The sequence below is a fragment of the Arvicanthis niloticus genome, chromosome X, assembly GCF_011762505.2.
Source record: "Arvicanthis niloticus isolate mArvNil1 chromosome X, mArvNil1.pat.X, whole genome shotgun sequence".
Lineage (NCBI taxonomy): Eukaryota > Metazoa > Chordata > Mammalia > Rodentia > Muridae > Arvicanthis > Arvicanthis niloticus.
Window position 1 is genome coordinate 27,631,226 of NC_047679.1, and position 21,367 is coordinate 27,652,592.

The window sequence follows — 21,367 nt, forward strand, 5'->3', positions numbered from 1 at the left end:
AAGTCATGTCTTCTCTAGAGTTGCAGGCAGGCAGTATCTGAATTCAAAGATGTTCCCAGCTAGTTTTTTTCTAGGAGATCATATACAAGTGACTTCTCGATTTTTCACTAAAAATATTTACAAGTAACTATTATTCAAGGAAGTTAAAAATGGTATTGTGTATGTAGCCACATGAAATATGTATCTGGCATGTAGTGTCCCAGAATGATTTCTATCTTCAAAAACTACTAATAACCAATATAATTACTATGCCTCTCCATACCTAGGAATGCCATTAGTATTATTCATATATCTGGAAGTCAGATAACTATCATTAGGAATAATATTTCAAATTCTTTCACTAAGAAAATGTTTTTCACAAGTTGATATTTAGTAAACATACTTAGAAATAACATTTTGTATTAATTCTTATGAAATAGATATCTATCTTTAGACCCTTGGTAAACAATATCACCTTTAAACAACAGAAACAGAAGGTGGGGAGAGTTAAAAAAATATGTTAAATGTGCTATAGATGAGTACAGTGAGGTTGGCTCCTAGATAACATCCATGATATATAAAACAAGTAGAATACCTGCTTTCTATATCCTTCATTTTCAACCTAGTATAGAGAAAATGGATAGAACACATATTTCTTTACTCTCCTGTACTTTACAACCCTTAAATGGCAAGTTGTAGCAAGAGGAAAAACTATGTCAACGTTTTACAGATATAAGATGCTACCTTTTCTTGGTAGATCTAAGAGAATGACAAAGGATTGGTAAATAGGGAAATGGTGTGGTTATAAAACAGGATGCCAGAGACCTGATCCAAGCACCATACACAGGCTGGTACCAGGAAAGGCCTCAACAGATATGACAGTGCATCATAAATGGGAAGTAATGTGTCCTTCTTGGCCTTAGAGTCATGAGAGGTTTTAGAGTCCTCAAAGTACTTCAGGGATTGTTTAAAACTGTGTAAGAACTACTAAACTCTGAGAAGTCTCTATCAGATATGGTTGGTGATCCAGACAACCATAGTCATTTCTGTGATGCTACAAAGATAGGAACAGCCACATCAGGATTGTCCCTGCAATGATATGAAAGACAACCTGCCCTCTATAATTTAGATGTTTTCAGAGATACCCAGGGGATACAGTTGGACATGGAATCTTTAAGGAAAAGGATAAACACATTGAGTGAGAAACAATGTTCTTGAATATACATTCATTTTCTTCTTCCATTGGAATTTAATGTGCTTATAAGTCTTTGAGGTAAATAACTTTTTTATAACTATAGATGCATTTGAGATATTTGACACAATCTCAGAAACACCTGTGGAAACTCAAGTATGTGCAGGACACAAAGCATCTCCCACTGATGAATTCTCAGAAGTTTCAGGAAAACTTTTCATTTTAGACATGCCATGTCCCTTAGGAGACAATACTACAAGGGGGAAAAGAGACTATCTTCACCAGCTCAAGTACTATTAGAAAGCTGCCTTAGTTACCCTTCTATTGCCATGACAAAAATATCATGAGTAAGGCAAAAGAAAGCATTTAATCTGGAAGCTTACAGTTCCAGAGGGCTAGAGTACTTGACCATCAAGGCAGGGAGCATGGCAATAGGCAGGCGGGCAGAGTGCTGAAGCAGTAGCTGAGAGGTTACATCTGATCCATGCTCATGAGGTAGGCAGGGAGGGAGGCAGGTAGGCAGAGTAAAAGAGGGTGACAAGAGAGCATGTACATGCTAACCAGGAATGGCATCGGCTTTTAAAACCCAAATGTCCACTCTCAGTGACACATCTTCCCCAACAAGGTCACACCTCCTAACCCTTCTCAAGCATTTCCAGCAACTGGGGATGAAATATTCAACTCTATGAGCCTATGGGTGACATTCTCATTCCACCACATTCCACTCCATGGTCCCCATAGGCTTGTAGCCATATAATAGTGCAAAAATTTATTTAGTTCAACTTCAAAAGTCCCCATAGTCTTTCAATATCAAGACTGTTTAAAAGTCCAAAGTCTCTTCTGAAGTTAGAGGTGATTTCTTAACTATGAGCCCCTGTAAAATTAAAAAAATATTACATACACCCAACATGCAATGACACAGAATACACATTACCATTCCAAAGGGAGAAATGGGGAATAGTGAAGAAATACTATCAGTAGAAAGGCAAACTCCAAATCTTGTAGTTCTGTTAGATGTCAAGAGGGTCAGATGGCTCTGCCCTTCCAGCTTTCTTGACTGCAACACATGTATCTCTTGAACTGGTTCCACTCCCTGTGTGCAGCTCTCCTTGGCAGTATCCTACAGCTCTGTCATCTCCAACCTCCTGAGGTCTCCAATAAAGTTCAGGCTTCACTTTCACAGCTTCATGCAATGGCCTCTCTTGGCCTCCATGCAGCGACTTCCCTGTCACATTCCTGTCCTCAGCAGCTTTCTTTAATGGTGTAAGAAGATTTCACAACCCCTTTATTCTTGTGTCTTTGAATCTAAAGCCAGATCATGTGGGCGAATTCCCAAGTTCTGCTGCCTGCTTGGAAGGGAACCTGGCCTCATCCTTGGGTTTTATTTATAGAAGCTTTGATTTACTGCTGCTCTTCGGGAACAGATAATGCATTAAACCTTTTCACAAGTTTCAGGATTAGTGTGGTAGGACCTTGCCCAGAGGTCACCACCCCCTTTATTCCATTTCTCCTTATCTCTTTCAGCACAAACCAAGGCTCCAACATAAAATTTCCTGGTGGTCATTTTCTCCTCAAACCACATGTGTATTTTTTATTTCTTGTAGCCCTCCTTGTTCTTTTTCATTGTACATCTGCATAAGAGTAATCACTACTAACCACATAACAGGGTCAATATTTGCCTGTCTTGAAATCTCCTCTGCAAATGAAATTAATCCAAATTCTTCAATTTAACTTCACAGATACTTTTAGACAAGGCCAAAAGTCAGCCACAATGTTATCCAAAATATTACCAAAACAGCCTGTAGTCAACCTGCTAATATTGTTTCTATCTAAAATTTCTTGAGCTTACACAAAATATCACCAGACCAGCCTCTAGCGAAGTTGCTAATACTGTTTCTCTCTGAAATCTCATGAGTTGCTTCACATCGCCCTTGGTGCTACTATCTTCGAAGCTCCCACCAGGACGCCTTATTAAGCTCCATTTTAGGTTTCAACCTGTTCTTAGTCAACAGTCCCAAAGTCTCCCATATCCCTTCAAAAAGCAGCACGGCCAGGCTTATAGCAATAAACCACTCCCTGGTACCAACTTCTATCTTGGTTACTTTTCTATTGCCCTGACAAAACAGCTATGATCAAGGTAACTTACCATAGAGAAAATTTAATTTGAGGCTCATAGTTATATCAAGTTGGTTTCACAATCATTATGGCAGGGAGCTTGGCAACAGGCAGGCATGGCATTTGAGCAGTAGCTAAGAAGATATCTTGAAACACAACCACAAGGCAGAGAGAGCCATAGTGCATGGATCTCTTTTATTTATTTATTTATTTTTGAAATCTCAAAGTAGACACCCAGCCAAGTGTCTAATCTCTTTTAAAAATGCCACAACTCTTAATCCTTCTGAAATACTTCTGTCAACTAGGGACAAAGCATTCAAACATCTGAGCCTATGGAGGTCAATCTCCATAATAAGAAAAATCTTATTCTTCCTACCATATTTTTTATCCTAGTACTGAGAAGAGATGGGCAAATTTTTGTGAGTTTTGGGGCAGAATAGTCTATACAGTGAGCTCCAAGCCAGCCAGAGTTAAAAGTAAGATGTTTTCCAAAATAAGTAAGTAAGTAAGTAAGTAAGTAAGTAAGTAAATAATCTTGGAATAAATCCAAGAAAGGAAGTAAAAGACTTGTTATATAATAAAAATTTTAAGACGCTGGAGAAAGAAATTAAAGAAGATAGAAAGACTTAACATGCTTATTGATTGGTAGAAACACTATAGTGATAATGTCCATCCTACCAAAACTAATTTGCAGATTCAATGCAATATGTACTCCCCATCAAATCTCCAATAAAACTTCATAGGAATTTTAAAAAGATCTTAAAACTTATATAAAAACATAGAAAGACCCAGGATAATGAAATCAAACCCGAAGAGTAAACAAGACTGCTGGAGGTACTACCATTTTTTAATACTAAGTAATATTACAGTGGTATAGCAATAAAAATCAGCATGGTACTGTCTTCAAAAGCAACACATAAATTAATAGGATATAACCAAGGGCTTGAATACAACTCTACCTTCCTATAGCCACATCATTTTAAACAAAAGGGCCAAAATATATATTGGAAAAATGTAATATCTTGAATTAATGATGCTGGTTTAAGAGTGTAGAAATGTAAAATGTAGAATGAACAAAACTATACTCTAAATGGATCATGGGTCTCAACGTAAGATTCAATACCTTAAATCTGTTAGAGGAAAAGGTAGAGGATATAGTTCTACTATTAGATCCAACTATGAACTTTTTGAACAGAACTCTAGTAGTTGCAGGTATTAAGATTAACAATTAGAAACATTTAAAACTTTTAAATATCCTAAGTTAAACACACATATGTGAAAGTTTAAAAACATTCAAAAACTTTTCAATATCTTTTGACACAAGTGAAATGCAAATTAAGTCTACATTAAGGTTTCATACCCAACTTTGAACTGCTAAATTTAAAAAAGATAAAAAAGTTGGACAACAGATGTTGGTGTGGATATGGCACAAGGGGAACACTTATTCAATGTGGTAGGAGTGTAAACTGGTACAACCAGTATGGGAATCAGTGCAGATGGTCCTCCAAAATAGACTGATCATATGACCCAGATAAGACACTCCTGGGTATATACTCAAATGACTCTATCCTATTGCAGGGATACTTGTTCATCCAAGTCCATTTCTGCTCTATTCACACGAGTCAGGAAATGGAAACAGTCTAGATATGCATCAACTGATGAGTGGTTAATGATAATGAGGTACACTTGCACAGTGGAATATTATGCAGCGGTTATGAAAAATGAATTCATGAAATACACACACACACACACACACACACACACACACACACACACACACACACACAAATGAATGAATGGAGCCAGAATTAACCGTAAATGAGGCAACCTGGACTTAGAAAGAAAACTATTGCACATTCTTCTTCATATGTGAACTCTAGCTTTGAAGTTTCACATATGTGTGTTTAACTTAGGATAATTATAGAAGTCAGAAAAACATTAAGGGGCCATGCAGGTGCTTTTAAAAGAAGGAACAAAGAATAGAGGTGGCATGAAGGGGGAACAGAAAATAATGGAGCAAGAAGGGTTAAGTGGGGTACAGGTTGGGGGCAGGGTAGAGAAGAGAGTTTTCAGAGAGAAAACTAATACTAAGGACATTTGAAAAAGCCATATGGAAACCTACAATTGTACAAGCTTCCTGAAATATATACATATATAAAAAGTTCAAATAGGGCCTCTCATAGACATCATAGGATATTAAATAAAAACTCAGTGCCAGGGAAGACTTACTTCTTTTGAAATGGTTGTTCAGTGGAGCTTCACAGGCCATTAAATATTATGAATAAGGCTATTACTATCGTTCTTGGTTATCACCCAGAATTGATAACAAGATCCTACTTGCTAAAGATAACATATTGAGCATAGAAATCTAGTGGTTCTGACCTGTAAGCTACTGGCTAGCTTTCATTGTGCTAGATGGTGCTAGGTACACTATTAGGGAAGAAATTTAATCACTGGTCTTACCCAAATACGAACCCTGCAAGCTACTATAATTATGGTCTGTTAAGATACAGCCACTGTTATAATAGTGGTATGAATGGTAGGGAGTAACCAATCACTTTCTGATTGTATTTAAGCCTTATTTCAGAAGACAAAATTCATGTTTGACATGTTAATGGGGCCAAGGACCTGAATCTAGGTAGGTCACAATTCCTAGCTGAGAACCTAGTATTATAATTCTGCAAAGTGTACATAGTATTAAACTGACTCTTAAAAGATTTATGCACATATCCTTCAGCTCTCCCTAGATAAGCTTCTTTTTGCAGCAGATGGAGATTAGCAGAGGAACTAATCAAGATATAAAGAATGATAGATTACAGAGTGCTCAGCCTAATTGGAAATCTATACTATATTGGGCCGCAAAGGCTAGGGATCAACTCAAAAGAGGGGGCAGAGAGACTGTTATGATGTGGAAGCAGTGAGTAACTACAATAAAACAGTATTTTCTAGCTATAATTTGGCAATTATATATATATGAACTGACAACAACTGTGACTTTATATGTAAAAGATCAAACCAGTCAAACTCTCAGCATGGATTATCAAAGAAATCTTACTCCTAGACAAGGAACTACTGACAACTGATATCTGTTTGGGGGAGAGTTTATTTTCTTCAGGGATGCAGCCCTTGAGAGCCTATGCTCCAGTAGCTAGTCCTACATGTTTGCACATGCTAGCAGAACTATATGGACTCTGGGTTTAAATAACAATAACAAAAATAATGGAGTGAACCCATGAAATTGGAGGAAAAATATAAATGTATAAGGAGATGGAGTGAGGTGGGGCTTAATCAAGACACTAAAATTACACATGAAATTCTTAAGAAAAATACATTTCCAACAACAGTTCACTTAATTCATGCTATACTAAATGGCAAGCTTCTAACACAAAGTATATGGCCAGCACTTTTTCAATCATACATAGTAATGAACAATATTCTAAAATACTTGATTACAGGCCATGTCTATGTTACTTATGATAATTTATCTTTCCATCCTTACGATCAAAGTTGTGAACTTCCTGAAAACATCTGTTCTTAGGAACATAATTCTTCAGAAATATTCCTCATGACCATATTGTTTTCTCACATTTGCTTACACGTTTATCTTAGTTTGTAACAATGCAGAGCAGAATGGATAGGACCATTCTAGGTTGTTTTTTCCTTAATCCAAAGGAAAAAATGACAGTAGTACATTTCTGAAAGGAATGCAGTGCTCAAGTTACCAAAGTAATAAACTAATTGTCAGATCGGGGTGAATTTAACTTCCCACCCTCAACACCATCACAGCAAGAAGAGCATATATCATAAGTGGTGAGTGGGTGTTCTTCTTCAATTCCGGTATGCATGAATGCTATTTACCTTTAGAGGCTCGCCCAGACTTTCTGGGAATCTTAGATGAGACAGAAGCAGAAGGTTGAGGTTCCAGAGACAATCGTTTGAAGGTTCCCCTTTGTTCCTCATTTCCTATTTTTTTTGAAAGGTACAAGTTACAATTACCATAGTCAATTGTTTTTATACTACATATTATCTGTATAGAGTATTTGATTTAAAGTAATTTGTATAATGTAATGTCACCCACCTGCCAATTATTTGACTATCCTAACGGGCTCACTGTATCCTATTAGGTAATTATACTGATATATAATATTAAAGACTTGGACCAGAGAGATGGTTCAGTGGAGAGAGCTGATGTCCCCCTTCTAGGCTCTATAGTCACTTACACATACATACATACATACATACATACATACATACACACAATCTTGTGTTTCTGTGTGTGCATTTTCAATAATGTAGAAGAATTTAAAAAGTATATGTGTAAATTTTATTTAGCTTATGGATACACACACACACACCAGGCAAGCACTCTACCACTTAATTATATCCATGGATCACTTACTTTCTATTTGATAGAGGATCTCATTCACTAACATGCCACACTTAAACTCAATCAATTCTGAGTCGCATGTAGGTCTTGGACTACCTTAACCTCTTCCGTGTTTGAGATTACAGGTCTGTGTGAATAGATATGGCTCAACACTATTTCCTCACAACTCAGAACCTTGCAAAGAGGCAAACTGAAAATCAGGGAGGATCAGTAATTTTGCCCATGATGTATAATGCTAATTAACAGCATGCACTGGATTAACATTTAGGTTTTCTAGACTTTGTGTCCTTTTAGTATACAGGTTACAGAGCTAGCACTGGAACCCAGGTTTGATCACTTTCAATAGTTTATGACTACTGTACTTTCATGCAAGGACTTCTTGTATTGTAACTTTATCTCAAAAGAAAACTTGAAAGTTACTCTAGTAGGGAGAAACCAGAAAGAGGACTCCAAGTAGGAGACTAAACCAGAGAATGGTCCAATGTGGTTCTGCATGGAATGAGGGTAGTGGAAAAGAAATGGAAGAGGAAGGAATAGACAGGAAAGACTTGGGTAATGCAGAGGCAATAAAGTTTATGAGGAAAAAATGAAAATACTCAGGAGAACTAGAAAATGTGTAACTGGAGATAATGCCCAAATTTTCTACCCAACTGGAAGATAATTTGAATGACTGGACTTAGATTAAGTACCTGATGGTACTCTGTACTTCCAGAACTAACAGGATTTGGCCAGAAAACAATGAAGTTTTAATACCTGGAAATCTTAGCTACTCTAAAGACACAGATACAGTTCTGCTATAACAAGAACATGGATGGTTATCTGCCATAGTCATATGAAAGAGCAACAAACTTCCAAAGTATTAGCCAGAAAACTCAGACAACTTTTTTTACTGTAGAGATTGGAAACAAGAATATCACCATTGGTTCTATAGGACAACATACTCATCTTTTATTCAGCCACCAGTTTGAGAGTCTTATGGAAGACAGGTAAGCAGAGCTAATCTTGAGAAAACCATTCTTTATCTTCTATGAGCCCAATAGTCTTTGCTTATTTTTTCAGATTAGTAATGTTAAAGGCATGCCCAACCTAACAGAAAATATCTAACTATTAATTAGTCACAAAGAAGCAAAACATAATGCACTGGCTTTGATTTTCAAGTTCATTAGGAATACAGTAAGAAAAAGTTTCTCACTTTAAGTGAAGAAAGTATAATTATATACATTTTTTTCATTAGTTCAATGTGGCTAAAAGCTTGAGAGGAAAGAAAAAACTCTGAAAACCCACATTCTTTCCTAAGTATAAAATGTAAATTAAAAACATATTAGGGGGCAGCAGAGAAAGACACCTCCTATACAAGGCTGGTGATCTGAGTTCAATTCCTGGAACCTATGAAAAGATGGAAGTTGAGAACTGACTACCAAAAACTTAATTTCTGACCTCCACCTGTGCTCTGCTTCCAACTGCCACACAGCATACACATGCATGCAGCGTACGCATGTGTACACACACACACTCACAAACACAAACACTTTCTTAAATGTATAGTATATATCTTTTTAAAAACTTCTATTTTCTTACCTGGTTTGCTTTGATCAATGCCTGCAGTTGAGGTATGAGCCTTACGTCTGAAAGGCTGGCTACTCAAAAAATTATCACACTGCATGCTGCGGCAGAAATTTTCAAGAAAGTGAAGTGCAAATGATGCACTGTTCACTGGAGGGAGATGAACAGTATGAGCTTTCCCATCGAAGAAGGCTATAAAGTGGGAAAGCAATGTCAGTCATCAGTCATCTTGTAGACAGAAGCGAAATGCAATCAATAACAGAAGAATCAATACAGGAAATGTGCTTTAAGTTTACTTTTTGGTTTTGAAATTAAAAAGGAATTGACAGCAATTTCTATTTAACAGGTTTATAAACAGGATAACAAAATGGCTTAGTTTACAGTAACCTTTCTACACTAAATATCCCATTGAGTGTAAAAGTTACAGTATAAAATCATGGTAGACACCAGCTACAACTTACCTGTCTACCACTCCATTTTAAAAAACTGTTTATGGCACTTGAGATTAAACTCGGGACCTTATACATGCAAGGGAAGCATGCTACCTGAGTTAACAATCTCTAGCCTTTTTATGTTACCTTTACAAGGTTTCCTTTGAGTCACACTGTTCTTTAAAGCTTCTTATAAGGTACCATGCCCAAATAGCTAGCTTAACAGAGACAACAATCTGTACCTTTTATTTACATTTATAGTATGATACTGACATAAATTGTCTATTTTTGTTTTTGTTTGTGTGGCACAGGATTTGTCCTGTCTACAAGAACTGCAGGGACAAAGATGGGAGCACAGACCGAGGGAACAACCAACCAATAACTGGGCAAACTTGAGATCCATCCTATGGGCAAGAATCAATCCCTGACACTATTAATGGTACTTTGTTATGCTATAGCAGAAACCTAGCACAACTGTCCTCTGAGAGAATGAGATACTCAGAGAACCCTGAGAGGATAAGGACTCCACAAGAAGAACCAATAGAGTCAACTAATCTAGAGCCCGGCAGGGAGGGCTTCCATAGACTGAACCACCAACCAAAGAGCATACAAGGGCTAAACCTAGGACCCCTGCACATATTTAGCAGATGTGGCAGCTTGGTCTTGATCAGGTGCTCCCAACAATTGGGGGCTTACCCTGACTGTTGTTTGCCTGTGGATCTTGTCCTCCTAACTGAACTTTCTTGGCTATCCTCAGTGAACAGGATAAACCTAGTCCTGCAGTGACTTGAGGTGGCATGGTGGGTTGGTACCAATGGGGATCTCACCCTTCTCAGAGGTGAAGACTGAGAAGGATGGGGATAGGAGCTCTGTGAGGGAGGGGGCTGTGATCAGGATCCAGAGTGAATAAATAAATTAACGGTAAAGAATTAGATTAGCATACCAGTTATCATTTCTCCTCCCCTAGTATCTGGCTTAAGAAGTAGAAAAGACAGTCCTTGGCCTGAAAGGCACTATCCACACAGGCCTGCACAGTCTGCCGGAGAAATCACATTCACAGGGCCTGGGCCGAAGTGGTCAGGTAGCTGCTGAACCTTTCTGTGGATCCAGGTAGGGGCCAGAATCTCCATGTTTATTTATATACACACAGACTTGAGGGAAAAGGTATATAAATAATTAGATGAATTAAAATAAATGTTGTGAAATTATTACATAACCATAGCCTACTTATGATTTCATTTAAAGGAAACTTAAATATAGGTCATATTAATGACCATGTCTGCTACTGAAAGTATGCAGAATATTAACATGTTTATGTAAAATACAGAACTGCAAATAGTAAAAAATATTTATCCAACATTTTAGATAAAATTCAAACTGACTATATAAAATGTATGATTGGTAAGACTTTGGGGGCTATCATAAAATCATTTTAATGTATTATTACAAGAAAATGTTCCAAAAATGAAAGTGTAAGTAGTTTCATGTCTTTCTTTTAAATTTTGACATTCCCCAACTCCTCCTAGAGTTCAACCCACCCAACTTCACTATGTAAAAACCTTGCATTCCCTTTGAAAACTGGTCATCCTTACTCACTTATCACTGACTAGCTTGTAAATCACCAACAGTGTATGTCAGCTGCATTTTCTAAAATAATCAAGTCACTTAAGGTATATGTGATTGTAAATTTCAATGACTTGAATTTTAAATACAAAATAAAAATATTACACACACCACACACACAGACAGCTGTATGCATGCATGCATGCCTAGGCTCATTGAAGATATTTTCAACTTTTTCTTTGGTACAAAAATTTTCTCATTATAAATCATACTATTAGTGAAGATATTTTCATCACAAAAATCAATTGCAAATCAATGTGTACTAAAATGCAGATTTATCATTACTGAAACTATTATTTTCTTAAAACAAGAACATTTAAACATATTAATTTGTACTGAAAAATTTCACTGTGTTGAAATATATGACAATTTGGCTTGCCCCAATAATTGGAGAAAGGATAGGCTCTGTAACAAAAATAAAATCATGATTAAACACTCAACCCAAGGTACTTATGTTATAGATATATGCAGGAAGTAAATCAAAGAAGGATTCCAATATTCTGCCATCTGTCTACTACACTATGTCAAGCACCCCTAGAGGAAATCATTGGGATGAGAATATTAGTATAAACACACTGAGAAAACTTGTCGCAATAATTGGGGGGCACTTGTGTTCTGATTGCAACTTATCTGTGTAACTCAGGTGGCTTTTACTTATGTCAGGACTCAAAAGGTTCAGACTTTAAATTCTTGTTTAGATAGAAACACCTTGTATTCATTAAAAATCAGAAATAAGGTGTACAAATAACGTCTTTGAAAAAAAATACTTTGAAAATAATTTCCTTTAAGTGAGAAAGAAAAAGTGTAAGAAATATAAGAGTATGAGGGTGGTAACTAAAGATATAAAGAAGTAATAGGACAAACATCTTTTAAACAGTAAGGAGGGATAGAGAGATGGTTCAAATGGTGAAGCTCACTGGCTGCTATTTTCAGGGGTCCTGAGTTTGCTTCCTATCATCCACATGGTAACTTCAAACTGTCTATTATCTGTAGTCCCAGGGGATCGGACATCCCCTCCTGGGAACCTAAACACATACACACGGTACAGAAATACATGTGTAGGCAAAAAGTTCATACTTACAAAATAAAAACGAAAGCAAAATTGAAATAGAAAAAAAATTAAAACTATATAGGAGATGATAAAATGGATTGATTTTGCTTTGGTCTGTGCTCTTTTCAAACCTGTAAGAAAGGAATTTAAAATCACCATGTCCTCTGACTGAAAAATTTATGTTCAAAAGGCATGATTACCTATACATAATACAATACAATACAAAATACATAATACAACATAAAAAATACTGTGAAAAGAAAGGAGAACTTGATAATGACACAAATTCAAAATGTGGAATACTGATTTCAGGTGACATGAATTTAAATAGGTTTTACTAAACATTAAGCTGAACTATCAGTCTAGCAAAATACATTAATATTTTACATTATTTCCAGGACTTCAACCACACTTAATTGCTGCTTAATAAAATATGTAATTTTTCATTGTTTTAAAAAATATTAATTACTTGTAGACATCACTATTTCAGAGGGCCCCACAGAAGTCCTATTAGATGACGAACTTCTCCTTGGTGAACTTAAAGAAGCTGAAGATGTAGAAGAAAACAACTGGAATACTCTTTTCCTGTTTAAAAAAATGGTATGAAGAATACAGTTATATACAGGTATATGCTTTCAAATGCATTAAAAAGTATTTCACATTAAATTTCAAAATCAATTTTCTTACCATTAAAATATTAATATTACTGCTTTAGATTAACATGGTTTTATGTTTATCAATACATATATTTACAAGTATTTCACACTCATTTTTATAAAATTTAGAAATTTTAAATAGAAATAACAGTATTTTTTAAAATAAGATTACACTATTTCCTTCCAGGCAGGAAGCATTCATTCAAACAAGGTTATGCTGATATCCTAATGCGATACTATATGTGTAAGATGATATTGCTGAGATTTTTGCCTTTATGTTTAAGTATGCACATTATACAGACATTATATATTGAATTTTTTTAATTCCATTTTTAAAATCTCTGCATTTTAATTAAAAAAATTAACCTATTAATGTTCACTATAACTATTACTACAGTTGGGTCTGAGCAAACCATTTTATTATGTGCTTTCTGATTGTTTATTTTATTCTTTTTGTTTTGTTATTCTACTTATCCTATCTTTTGAGGGGTTATTTGACTAATTAAAATCCATTATATACACTTCGTAATTTTTACATTAGACTAAAGATTCATTCATAACTTTCCATTGTTTACACATAAAAAGTCATAATGTACCATTCTACATAATATGTTGAAACTTATATAGATCCTTATCCTTCACACTCAGGCTTAATGTAAATAGTTTATATATTTTTATCTACGATATAAACTTAACAATAAACACATGTATTGCCTTGCCCTAATTTATCCCTCGCTCTTTTCTTCCTGAGCAATCATATATGTTAAAAAAATCTCAACTTAGTCTTTCTCAGTTTAAATTGTCTCAGTTTTTCACATTAGATTCTATTTCATTCTCCAAGACATTTATTCTTTATCCTTGCATCACTAGCCAATATTAGTTAAGTTTGTTTAGTGAAAATTTTACTTTACATACTACTCCTGCTTGACCTCCCCCAACTCCAGCTCCCCTCTCTGCCATGTGTTAATTCCTGCCTTGACTGGTTTTGATGATGCACAGTGGTACAGAAGTGTAAGTTATTCAAAAGTTGCATTTGTTTCATCAAAATAGAAAACCTAACTAAGACAAAAAGAACATTATACGTTTAATATCCTAAAACAACAACAACAACAACAACAAAAACACCTCAGTACAGTCTTAGTAAATTGCTAAACTGAATTTAAAAATACTCTGATATGGCGACTTACAATACAAATTAGCAAGAAATATGACTAACCTTTTTTCCAGACTTTCCACCTCTTTTCTTTGGTAGGACAATTTTAATAGTAATGCCCTTCTTAGTGGACGAAGTATCTCCAGTAGACTTAGTTTGTCCTGATTTCTTTCTGGTCTTTGGTACTGGTTGCACAACACTTGTTTTTCGTGGAGACTTCCTTGAAGATTGAGCCCCTTTGGAGGTAGAAGAATTTGGTTGTTCAGAGGAAGAAGGTAGTGTTGTCTCTGTACTACTCACACTAAGAGCTGAGAAAAGAGCTTAGCAATGAAAATTAAAGAAAATAATAGTAAAAACATCATTTTATGACTGATTATCTTTAAAACTTCCCAAACCCATGAAAATTATTTTAAACAAGATCCAAACTAGCAAAATTAGAGTTAAAAAAAGAATCAAAAAGTTCTACTTTAAAAATCTGTATTTTCCTAAACTAAAATGTCTAAAGAACCCAAAATTAATATTGGTAATGAGGCAAAGTACCTGTGACAAGATAGGTCAAATGTCCTAGGTAAAATCCTACTAGCATCATTCTGGTAAGTAGATACAGTATATAAAATGATTTGTAATGAATGGCATACTTCTATTGATTACTAATGATCTATAATCATTGTTTGTGACTTACTTAGCCTTTCTCAGAGAATCTTCTTGCAGTGGTAATTAGCAAAGAGACCTACAACTTGATCACTTGCAGAAAGTGAGAGACTCTGGAGTGTTCAATCATAAATGAGATATCTGTATCATTCCCATGACCTCAAAATATACTTATCTAGGTCGAAAATCGGGTAGAAAGAGTCTAACCAGAGGTAGAAAAGGAGTTTGATGAATGAGTATTTTTAAGAAACAACAGAAGTACACTTGCAAACTAAGAAAGAAAATTACAGGATGCACAAGACCTACACAAGGTCAAGCCAGACAAAAATCCCAGCATAGATGAGGTAAAGTAGATACAAAGGCCAAGCCCTTAGCTAAGAATCTATATTCAAATTGATAGCTGCTGTTAAAGAAAAAAAAAACAGTTTTCTTCAATAGACTGACATGGTGCATATCAATCACACTCTATGGCTGGGACAATGTTTAGTAGTATGTAAACATAAATTAGGCACCTTTAGAAAAATTTTCTTTTTGTTAAGAAAGAAAAGGAACATGATATCCTATGCACATAAAGATAAATAAAGACAATGAAAGAGTCGGAGGAGAAAACACAGTAAGATCAAAATATAAGTTATAAATTTTTAACAAAAAATAAAATCGTTAAAAATAAAACATTAAACAAAATGCCAGTCGAAATGAAATTTTAGGTACAACAACTTTTCATAACCAGGAAACAATTTAATTCTATAAAAAGACAAATTTATTAAAATAGCCAACAAATTTGATTTAGAACAGAGAAATTTTTATCAGTTTATCACTGTGCTACATTTTGTATTTGTTTTCTTAAAACAAAAAACCCTGTTATTTCTGAAAACCATATGCTATTATTCAATGGTGAGGAATCATCTTGAAAATCAATATAAGAAAACAAAGCAAAGCAAAGCAATCACCTGGCATTGCTTCTTCATCTGCTAAAAACTGGGCTTGGTCTTTCCGATGTTTGGTGACTCTTTTGCCCTTGTGTTTTTTCTCAGCTTTGTTGAGTTATGAAATGAAAAAAATTATGTACATTTAAAGCTAGAATATATTATCTTCCATTATACATGCTAAATAATGATGGAATATACACTTGAAAGGGCTCATGTTATGCTTACGTGATGTGTAACAATGTGCAGGATGGTGTGATAGCTGTAAAAATGCAGTAGTAGCATGTTATATACCTCAGCAGTAACCAAAGATATCTTTTCTTGGACATAGAATCCACTCAACATGAGTGAAACCATGTATTGACAACCCAGTTTAAAATTTTGTGTTATGGAGGTGATAGTTATTGGAGGACTACCTGCAACCACTAACTTAACTAAAGAAGGATAGGCCATAACAACAATCTATGAAAATTGTCTTTATACAGATAATTATAGTCTTTACTCCTTATCTAGAACACTTGGCACAGACAGGGACCATTAGGATAAACTACAACCAATCAAAACGGGGAGTGGTGGAAAAGAATCAGCATGGATATAACTAAAGAACACTCTTTCACATATGTTAAGGCTCAGAGAACACTCACCAGAAAGAGAGAGAAAGCCTGTAAAAAGCCAGAAGGTGAAGGACTTTGCTCTAAAAAGTGTCTCTTCGTAATATCAAGAGAAACACATATAAAATCTCATCAACATCATTGCCCAAACATAAGCTAAACAAGAAGGATACTAATCCATATACAAACTGGACAAAGAAATGCTCATAAGGCCTCAACTCTACACAAAGGACTATACAAAACTGAAGAAAGTTGGGAAAGGAAGATGGGATACACAAGGAAGAGGACAACAATTCACTGGTGTAAAAATCTACCCCATGTAAACATACATATGTATAGGTACATTTATACAGACTGAAAAGTTATATTTAGGACTTTATATGTACATATATATTCTTGAATGCAAGCAGTGGCAATTAGTGACAAAAGAGCATACACTTTGGCAAAAAGATGGAGGGATATATACAAGGCTTGAGGGAGGAAAAGTAGGAAGAATGGTTTAAATTACATTATAATCTCAAAAAACATGAAATAAAAAGGATGAACTTATACTAAGAGTCAAATTTGACTTAGCATGGTGAAAAATTCCATTAATTTATCATTTTGCTACTTTCTGTATTTGTTTTCCTAGAAAAAAATGAGTATTTCCATCAGAAAACATTACACCATTTTTCAATCTACAAAAATCATTTCATAAAGTAATATGGAAAAACAAAGTGAGGCAATCACCTGGACCTGCTGCTCCAAAGTGAAATGGTATGGCTTGGTCTTTCCAAGGCTTGGTGACTCTTTTGCCCTTGGGTTTTTCCTCAGCTTTGTACAGGTATGAAATGGGAAAAAGTATTTACATTTAAAGCTAGAAATACTATATTTTGATATGTATGATGAACAGTGAAGGATTCTAATACAGCATAGTCATAGGAAAGTTCCCAATTTGCTCTGGTGAGATGTACAAATGGTAACCAAGGCATGGTAAATCTTAGGACGAAGTAATGGCACACCTACCTTGACAGTAACCAACTGCTCTTTATTTCGATTTATGACCCATTCAACAAGAGGGACAGCATTCCTGGTACTGAAAACCCAGTTACAACTCTATATAGGGATGTTATAGGTTTGGAGGACAATCTGCAACCACTAATTTACTAAATCAGCATAATCCCTAACATACTTCTATAAACATTGTCTTTATACCCAAAGGTAACTGGGGTTTTTACTCTTCAGTGGAAAAACATCTGATTGCCAAAGACGTGGATGATTACTATAAAAGATAACCAAGAAAAACAATGATGGAGCACAACCAGAATGGATACATCAACAGAACACTCCTGTACATAATGCAAGACTACACTGCCTCAGGAAAATTGCCTAGGATCGTAAGAACCAGAGAGTCTGGAATGAACACACACACACACACACATGCACATACACACAGACAGACATACACACAGAGACACACATGTATACTAATATAGACTGATCAGGTTACAGTTAAGAATATATTTGTACATAGATGTTCTTAAATACAAGTACTAAATGTGCCATAAATTTGGTGAAGAGGGGGAAAATGAGAAGGTTTGAAAAAAAGAAAAGATACTGTGAAAACCTATAATTAATTTACAGTCAGAAAACAATTGAATTCTCAAAGAATATTATAAACACTTAAATTTGACTAAGCAAAGCCAAAATTCAAAGAATTTATGATTCAGCTGCTTCTTGCTTTTGTTTTCCTAAAAAAAGAAAGAGATTTTCCACCAGAAATATTATTACACTATTATTTAACATACAGTAAATAAATACTGAATAATATAAATTATAAACAAAAAGAACAAAACAATCACCTGGGGTTGCTCCTGGATCTGCAAAATGTCTGGGTCGGTCAGTCCAAAGTGTGGTGACCGTTTTGCCCTTGCGTTTTTTCTCAGCTTTATTGAAGTATGAAATGAAAAACAAAATTATTCACATGTAAAGCTAGAACACTTTGTGTAATCTACTATGCTTTCTCAACAATTATGCTTATATACTACTATGCAATTCTCTAATAAAGCCTCGTCATAACACGCTATCACCATGCTCACGTGACTTGTCACAATGCCCATCATTTACACCTTACTTGGAGGGAGAACATACCAGCTACTGGAAACACAACTAATAACACTGTATTTGTAATATCATGGTTACTGAAGAATCTACAACCCCTAATTTACTATATCAGCATAATCTCTAAAAACAATGTATAAACACTGTCCTTATACCCAAAGATAACTGTCATCTTCACTGTTCACCGAGAAAACTTTTCTTTGCTACAGACAGAGATGATTGCAGGAAACCACAACCAATCAAAGCAGAGAGTGGTGTATGTCAATCAGAATGCATATATCTACAAAACATTACTCCACCTAAACTAAGGCACAGAGACCAATGCTCATGAGGTGGAAGAGAGATTAGAAAGAATCAGAGTGTCAGGGAGTGTGTTTTAAGATTGAGTCTCCTAGTACTATCAAGAGCAACACATAAAATCTCACTAACACCACTACCCAAAAATGTGACCTGAACAAATGACAACAATATATATACACACTACACAGAGAAAAGCATATGAGGTCTCAACCCTACAAAAAGAACTGTATAAAACGGAGGAGATCCGGGAAAGGAAGAGGAGGAAATACCCAGGGAAAGATGCACTAACTCAGGGTAAGGTGCCATAAACCCTGGAAAAATAGCACACAAATACACGCACATGCACGTGCGTACACACAGACAAACACTCATACACCAATAAACAGACTTAAATATTTAAAGGTAAGAATATATATGCATATAGGTATTTTTAAATGCAAACACAAACTGTGAGGAGAGAGCATACCAATTTGGAGGAGAAAGGGAGGGGATCGACAGATGACATCAGAAGAAAGAAAGGATGAAATTAAATCATAATAAAAAATTTAATTCTTCAATAAAATGAATTTATTATAATAAGAAAAAATTGACTTAGCACAGTCAAATTTCTAACAATTTACCATTAAGTTGCTTTTTACAAAGGTTTTCTGAAAAATAAAATTTCTGGTGGAAAACACTGCACTATTATTCAACACACAGCAAATAAATTATGAATAATATAGACTGAGGAACACCTGGGGCTGTTCCTTGAACTGCAAAAAATCTTGGTTGGTCAGTCCAAGGTGTAGTAACTATTTTGCCCATGCATATTTCCATTGCATTTATTGGGTATAAAAAAAAAACAAAAATTTATTCACATACAAATCTAGAATAAATATATATGTATATGTGTAGGAATAAATGTTCTCATATAAAATGAACAAGTCATAGTTAAAATATATACATTAATCAAATGAAGCACAAATGACTTTAGGACACAGGAGGAGGAAGTCATAAATGAGAGGTATTATAAAAAGGAAATGATACAAAGGAAAATTAAAATTAAATCATAATGAAAATAGAATCTACTCTCCAAAAAAATGAAATTAGAAGACACAATTTTGACCTAGCACAGTTATGATTTCTACCAATTTATAATTATGCTGCTTCTAGCTTTTATTTCCTTTAAAAAAAGATATTTTCCTACTAAAAACATTACACTAGTATTATACTTACAACAAAAATATCATGAATAATATAGATTAAGAAACAAAAGAACAGAGTAATCACCTGGTGATGCTCCTGGATCTGCAAAGAGACTGGGTTGGCCAGTCCAAGGTGTGGTGACTGTTTTGCCCTTGCGTTTTTTCTCAGCTTTATTGAGGTATGAAATGAAAAAAATTATTTACATGTAAAGCTAGATCACATTGTTTAATCCACTAGGCTTCCCCAATAATAAAGCTTATATACTACTCTGCACATATTCTAATAAAGCCTTGGCATAACGTAGGCTATCACCATGCTCACGTGATGTCTCACGATATCCATAATTTACAGTTTACTTGGAAATAGAGCATGCCTGTTACTGGAAACACAGCTAATAACTCTGTGCTTGTAATGTCATGGTTACTGAGGAAGATCTGCAAACTCTATATTGGCACAATCTCCAAAAACAATGTATAAACACCATCATTATACTGAAAGATAACCATAGTCTTTACTGTTCATCCAAAAAACTTAGGCTGCAGCACACAGAGAAGATTGCAGGAAAGCCCACCAATCAAAGCTAAGGGTGGTGAGGACCAATCAAAATGGATATATCTACAGAACATTACTGCATCTAAGGTAAAACTCAGGGAATACTGCCCAAGAGGTGGAAAGATTATTAAAAAGAGTCAGAGTGTCAGAAAGTCTGGTCTAAGACTGAAACTCCTAGTAATATTTAGAGCAACAAATAAAATATCTAAAATGTCACTAGCAAAATGTGAGGTGAACAAAAATGACAGCAATATATACACACTAGACAGAGATAAATGCACGTGAGGCCTCAACCCTACACAAAAGACTATAAAACTGAGGAAAGCCAGGAAAGCAACAGGTGGGAATACCCAGGGAAAGCATACTGACTCATGGTAAGGTCTTGACAAACAAAGACAGAAAAACAAACACATAAACACACACACACAAATACAAATTTGTACATGTACATATATGTATGTGCATGTATATGTGTGTGTGTGCTTATACAGACTGAACAGCTTATAGGTAAGAGTAGTATCTGTATACACAGATATTATTAAATGCCAGCATGAACTGTAGGAAAATGGCCATGAATATGGAGGAAAAAAGGAGGAGATCAATGAGACATTTTGGAAGCAAGAAAGGATAGGAAGAATAGTTAAAATCAAGTTATAATCAGTAAATAATCTAATTTCCCAATAGGATATACTTATTGTAAGAGAAAAATCTGACTTAGCACAGTGAAAATTCCTAACAATCTGCCATTGTGCTTCTTCTTGGATTTGTTTTCTTAGAAAAAGTACTTTCCATCTGAAAATATTGTGGTCTTATTCAATCTACATAAAATATACTATGAATAAAATAGATATATTAAAAAAACAGAAACAAAGCAATTACCTGGGGCTGCTCC

General features: G+C 35.0%; 1 protein-coding gene across 1 annotated transcript in view; it reads right to left on the reverse strand.

Annotated features, from left to right (window-relative positions):
* Positions 1-2,181: 2,181 nt before the first annotated feature.
* LOC117694310 (sex comb on midleg-like protein 2) overlaps positions 2,182-21,367 on the reverse strand; it is a 71,435-nt gene continuing 52,249 nt past the window's right edge. Inside the window, 15 exon segments of the mRNA XM_076918581.1 lie at positions 2,182-2,424; positions 4,871-4,971; positions 7,145-7,249; positions 9,252-9,428; positions 10,611-10,656; positions 10,659-10,712; positions 10,714-10,764; positions 10,766-10,818; positions 12,811-12,904; positions 12,906-12,926; positions 14,214-14,470; positions 15,752-15,835; positions 18,180-18,263; positions 19,473-19,552; positions 20,004-20,086. Of these exon segments, the coding sequence (XP_076774696.1) occupies positions 2,182-2,424; positions 4,871-4,971; positions 7,145-7,249; positions 9,252-9,428; positions 10,611-10,656; positions 10,659-10,712; positions 10,714-10,764; positions 10,766-10,818; positions 12,811-12,904; positions 12,906-12,926; positions 14,214-14,470; positions 15,752-15,835; positions 18,180-18,263; positions 19,473-19,552; positions 20,004-20,086 (1,533 nt within the window).